Raw genomic sequence first — 6,259 nt, forward strand, 5'->3', positions numbered from 1 at the left:
GCCGTGACACAAAAGGCATACAACGTCGTATATACAAGTGATTAAAGATTAGCAGGACGTCACGTTAATGGATTAAAAATATTTCATCGGGCAAGTTTGGTTCAGGCAAGATCACGTGTTACATTTTTACATCTAACACAAGATTATTTCATGTATGGCAGCCTTTACAGTGCTTATCGAGATGGTGCGCGCTCGGCAAGATCGAATTTGCTATACGTGCGACCGCGAACGCAGTGTTTCCTCATAGTAGCATTTCCGTCGACGTCCCGTTCATTGTACAGTTATCGTATTGCCGGAGTATTATTTAAACAGCACCGAGGTAGTCGCTGTAGTCAGTGCAGTCGTAAAGTCGTCGTTCGCTCCGCTCATCGCGGCTCGTGGTCGGTCCGTTCAGTCGTGGTCAGTCGGACGGTACGAACGGAACGGAAGGGAAGGGAGCGTCCGGCTCGTGGTGTATATTAATTTGTGCCGTTCTCGATGCTTCTCGATGCTTTCGCAGAAATCTGATGAGTAAGTGTCACGCCGGCCTGACGTGAGACATCACGCCACCGTCGTTCGTTCGATCGCTCGTGGCGAGTTCTCGCGAGTTTCTCGGCTCGACGTGACGCACGACGTCACGCTCGACGTCAACGGGGTGACGGCGACGCGACTGACGGTCAGTCAACGGAGCATCGTAAAGTAGTTGGTGCATTAACAATGAGCGCATTCAGCGTACTCAACAGTTGAATGAGCGTTCGCTGTTATTGGTATATTCTTTTGGATCATCCAATGAAAAATGTCGATCTACAAGAATATATCGATAGCAGCGAGCGCTCACTCAACTGTTGAGTCCGCTGAACGTAGCCGATCTTCTTTTGAAGATGCTCGTCGCAACGAGCGTCTTGAGAATCTTGTATCTTCGATATGTCGTAAGATGCTGCTGACAACAGCTCGGTGAACGTTGAGAGTAGTCGACGCGATTTGCAAAATGAGGGCAGTGTCATGATAGAAGATTGATCGCTTTGGATAATCAATTATTTATCGTACGGGTTTACGTAACGATATCGCGCGCGTCTATGCTTATCGTTTGAATATAGCTATAGTATAATGAAATGTTTAGAAGAGCGCTTTTATATTCGCGCGTGTAACGCGTCGAAACATAACTTCAAACGTTTAGCACGGTCAATTTACTTGTTGCTTTGATATTCGAAATATTCAACAGAAAGTGTTTATTTATATGTTGTCCGGTGAGATATTGTTTACAACAGATTTATTACTTTCGAAATTTCGTTTCAAGAAGATAAAGTTGTTACGTAGGATTGCAAATTAAATAAGAAAAAGTATTATCTTATTTTCGGTCATTTGTGGCGCTTGATATATGCGAATTTGCACAAATATATTTTTCAACAAAATATATATAATAACAAATGACTAATGATAAATAAAAACCAGTTAAATTTATATTTAATTCAATCCCAATAAGTATATATAGTGTAAAAGCAGATTATAATAAAACGATGTAAAAAATGGATAAAAATGTGCATATATCATGAACTTGTGTGACGTTACTTATGTAAATATATTCCTGCGTTTCGTGCCATGTGTATTTCACATTGTGTGCGCAAATGAAAAAGATGATCTTTGACTTCTGGCTTGAAAATAATTCTTTGCATTTAAACGGTTTAAAGTTTTAAATGCTCTCCACATTTGGATTATGAAAAGAAAATCATTGATTATTAAAAAATATGAATTGTATTTGCATGATGTTTTCAACATAATATCATAAAAATAAACACATGCGATATTTTACGTTTGAAATTGTATTTACAAAATTGTTTTTAAATGTATGTATCTTTTCGCTTTTTCAGCGAATACATTATTTATCATAACAGAGGGATCTGCAGTAAACTATTCTATTCTGAGCAATGAGTCCGCAAAGTCATAAGAACAATCTAACTCCAAAGGACATGCAGTCTAACGGATATTCTGCTGCCAATACCATGGCCAAAGAAGCAAGGAATCATTCATCTCCTTGTGAGTCAGTGGATTGTATGTGTGCTTAGATTGCCAATTTTTTACTTTTTATTAGATACTATGTTATTTGCTGCATTGTTTGCAAATGTGTTTTATATCTTGTGCGTCATGATTATAATTTTTTCAAATTTTTACATATGAAAATGCAATGATTGACTATATGTATTAGACCAGTCTAATTAGAGCTCCGGAGCTAAAATACAAAGCCATCGACGCAAAAAAATTCAATGAGTAAGATTTCATGGACTGTAAAGTATTGATGAGCGTCGCTCAGACTCGTATCAATATCATATTGATTTTCTTGCGTCGATGGCTTTGCTTTTTGACTCCGGAGCTCAAATCAAACACGCTCGGACTATATAATATAAATAACTAAGCAATGATCTAAAAATTAATTCAAACTAACGAGTGTAGTGTCCACGTGATACGCTATTTACTGTATACATCCGTAATATTTTTTATGTTTTATATTATATAACTATTTGCAAATATAATTATATCGATAATTTAATCTTTACTCAAATTTATTTTTATGAAAGGCTGACTATTAATTGTTATCAGTATATTAGTTCATTTTATTATCAACTTTTATTATCATTTTTTAGCTTTTTTAAGAACAGAAGTCGAAACTAATGAAACTGTGAATATTATATCTGAAAAAGACTAGACATATAAACTGGAAATGCTAATACTATGTCTATCGTCTGTATCTAGATTGTAATCTAATATTATGAATACTGTACTTGAATGATTATATGCATTGGGAATACTGTGTCTATATACTATCTTATATTTAACACTGCGAAGAGTTATATACGATAATTATTTTATCACATGAATATCTACACTTACCGGCTTTGTACTGGCTTAAACATCACTGCTTAGTTTTCTCTAAAAAATATCAAATGTTGAATTTTGTTAAGCTAAATAATATTCGTAACAAAGTAGATGATGCTTGCGACAAAAATGTTACCTTTAATTCGCTTGATTGTCATTTAAAAGAATATTTGTAATTAGATAATTCTTTCTTACTGTATATATATTTTATCACAATTTTCTGCATGACATGTCATTATTAATAATCACATTTCTGAAAATTTAATCTCACCATTTTTGCAAAATTATTTTTTTTTAAATTACTTTTTTGTTAATTTCTAGTAATTATTGATTTTTTTTATAAATATATATTTTTAACATATTTTTGCACAAATTATGAGATAAAATACTAATCGTAAAATATTAATCGTACCATATTGTACCGTATTGTTGCAGCAATGCCTTGGTTTGGAATGGACATAGGTGGTACATTATGCAAATTAGTGTACTTTGAGCCAAAGGATATAACGAGAGATGAAGCAGATGCAGAAGTTGAGATATTGAAAAATATTCGTCGATATCTCACTAAAAATTCGGCATATGGAAAAACTGGCCATCGTGATACGCATTTACAAGTAAATATTTATTAAATATTTAACTTGTACTTTTTTACAATTTATTAATTATATAAACCTGTTAATAATTAATTTGACGATTGTTTCAGATGGATAACATCTGTATTAGAGGCAGACGAGGAACCTTACATTTTATTAGATTTCCCACAAGTGAAATGGGAAATTTTTTAGCATTAGCAAAATCAAAAGGTATGGCAAATCTTGTGACTACTGTTTGTGCCACTGGGGGTGGTGCTTTTAAATTCGAAGATAATTTTAAAAAGGTTTGAAAAATTATCTATCTTTGTCTTTGTCTTGTTATAATTACATTTGATTTGCTTACACTTTTTACACTCAAAATCTTCGCTTTCTCTCTTTTCAGCGCCAAATATATATCTATCTCATTTTAAGTGTAAAAAGTATAAAAAAGTGTAAGCAAATTGAACAGACCAAATTGCAATGATAATTATTAAAATAATGAAATATCTTTGGCAGGAAGTAAATATGAATTTGGCAAAATTTGATGAATTAGATAGTTTAATACGCGGGATGCTCTACATAGAGACCACGAATCCACATGAATGCTATTATTGGTCGAATCCTACCGATGACAGCAAATGCCAAAAAGTACCCTATGATTTTTCTGAACCATATCCTTTCTTGGTAAGAGTATATAAAAATATTTTTTTATTGTGCGTTTTTAATTGGTGGAATTACTGATTGATTATTTTCTGCAGCTCGTTAATATAGGCTCCGGAGTAAGCATATTAGCTGTATATGGACAAGAAAATTTTAAAAGAATATCTGGAACAAGGTAAATTGCGTGTATGTTGTATATTTTGTAGTTTAAGATATTTATTATCAAGTAATATCAGTACATTTTTTTTTAATTACAGCTTAGGTGGTGGTACATTCTTGGGATTATGCTGTCTTCTTACTGGATGTAACACTTTTGAAGAAGCAATAGAACTAGCAACAGGCGGCGATAATACAAGAGTGGATAAATTGGTTAAAGATATATACGGCGGTGATTATGGTCCTTTCGGTCTTCCTGGAGATTTAGTTGCGAGCAGGTATGTACAATTGTAAAGCAGTTATTAATTTAATTAATCCTATTTTAAGATGTAATTTCTTTATTTTAATATTCTTATTTTGTATCCCTTTTTTTATTATTTTTAGTTTTGGACAAATGAATTCCAAAGATCGTAGAAATACTGTCACAAAGGAAGATCTGGCGCGTGCAACTCTTGTTACTATCACAAATAATATTGGTTCTATCGCGCGTATGTGTGCTGTTAATGAAAAAATTGAAAGGGTAATAAAAATATATAATTTGTTATATATAATATTATAAAGTAGTCATGTATAACAATTTTTGTTTTTAGGTTGTATTTGTAGGAAATTTTCTCAGAGTAAATCCCATATCAATGAAATTGTTGGCCTATGCTATGGATTATTGGTCTAAAGGAACTTTGAAAGCCCTGTTTTTGGAACATGAAGTAAAAATCTAATTAAAAGTTCATATTTAAAAATACCATTCAGCTATCATAAGATATTATATGTTGATTTCAGGGTTATTTCGGAGCGGTGGGATGTCTATTACAATTTAATGGCGAATCGAGCTAAACAATGGAGAAATAGTTATATAACATATAGCATTCCATATGACCAACTTCGCAGAACATTTCTCGAGTGAGCAAGATTATTCGACATAATTATATTTATTTTTGTTACATTTTTTTTTCAATTAATCATGAATCTACAATTTATTGTGTAATCATTTATATTAATATAGAAAGCCTTAATATTTATGCAGTAAGATTAAGGGAATATTTGTCAAGTGTCGTTGTATAATTTATCACTATTTTAATGTAGGAAAAAATAATTGTCAAAATATTTCTAATTTTGGTCGGAGGGTTATTTTGCTATAATTGTTTAATTATGAGCACAAATCTAACACAACTCGGCAAATAGAATCTATAATGGACCAAATCCAAAAGGATAAAGGATAGTCTCTCCTTCCGATGTTTTATTACATGCCGCATAGACTAGTTCTACCTCATAATTTATATTGTAAAGTTTTTCTACAAATGTGCACACAGATTTTTATGTATATAGGTAATATGGCAATCATTATTACACTTACATATCTTTTCTCTTTGTAAGTTTATAATCGAATAAAACTATTATGTAGCGGTAAATACTTTCGCACTGATTGTTAATATTAGTAATTTTGTTGTTAATGCATTGTATGTTACAAGGTGAACCTTTTAAAATGAATTTTTAATTGAATATTAATACAACTTTTTTATGAAATATTATTCATGCGCTTCTTATAGTTGTATAAATCAAGAATTTTTTATATCGCTCTTGTGAAATCACGATTTGTAATAAAAAAATATACGCTTCCGTCAGGATAGTGATATGATGCAATACATACTAGAAGTTGTTGAAGTCCGCAGCTAACGCTAAATATTCACAGAAAGTTCGATTCGTATTACTAATGTACCGAATGTACCGGAACAGTAAAAGAATCGTCATAGAATGTGCAAATGTCGATGAAATGTTCAGAATATCGTGTGAATACTTTTTATATATTTTATGAAAATCGCGAGCGAGCGAGCAGTGTACATCTTCGCCGACAGAGGACCGGCGAAGAGCATTTACTCGTAAACAAAAATCACAAGAAGCAGCGCAACACTTCGTCTGTGAAAAGAGCAACCCCAAAATTGGGCTCCGAGGTGAAAACACATTAAATGTGTTTTCTAAAGTAAAATTTTATTTAAAAATTGATTCATGGATGACCTGACCTGGAA

The 6,259-nt window shown here is 32.5% G+C and overlaps 1 protein-coding gene across 6 annotated transcripts in view; it reads left to right on the top strand.

The window, feature by feature from the left end:
• LOC108747244 (pantothenate kinase 3) overlaps positions 1–5,702 on the top strand; it is a 10,030-nt gene extending 4,328 nt beyond the window's left edge. Inside the window, exons 1-10 of one of the 6 annotated variants that reach the window (XM_018484615.1) lie at positions 144–510; positions 1,848–2,013; positions 3,286–3,464; positions 3,554–3,727; positions 3,939–4,106; positions 4,181–4,257; positions 4,340–4,516; positions 4,623–4,758; positions 4,829–4,942; positions 5,016–5,088. In XM_018484615.1, the coding sequence (XP_018340117.1) occupies positions 1,905–2,013; positions 3,286–3,464; positions 3,554–3,727; positions 3,939–4,106; positions 4,181–4,257; positions 4,340–4,516; positions 4,623–4,758; positions 4,829–4,942; positions 5,016–5,069 (1,188 nt within the window). In that variant the 5' untranslated portion in view covers positions 144–510; positions 1,848–1,904 and the 3' untranslated portion in view covers positions 5,070–5,088. Of the gene's footprint in view, positions 1–143; positions 511–538; positions 656–769; positions 1,227–1,847; positions 2,029–3,285; positions 3,465–3,553; positions 3,728–3,938; positions 4,107–4,180; positions 4,258–4,339; positions 4,517–4,622; positions 4,759–4,828; positions 4,943–5,015 lie in introns of those variants that run through there. The other 5 variants (XM_018484612.1, XM_018484614.1, XM_018484613.1 and 2 more) reach the window with 5 other exon arrangements.
• Positions 5,703–6,259: the final 557 nt, after the last annotated feature.

This window comes from Trachymyrmex septentrionalis, unplaced genomic scaffold (assembly GCF_001594115.1).
Source record: "Trachymyrmex septentrionalis isolate Tsep2-gDNA-1 unplaced genomic scaffold, Tsep1.0 scaffold196, whole genome shotgun sequence".
NCBI lineage: Eukaryota > Metazoa > Arthropoda > Insecta > Hymenoptera > Formicidae > Trachymyrmex > Trachymyrmex septentrionalis.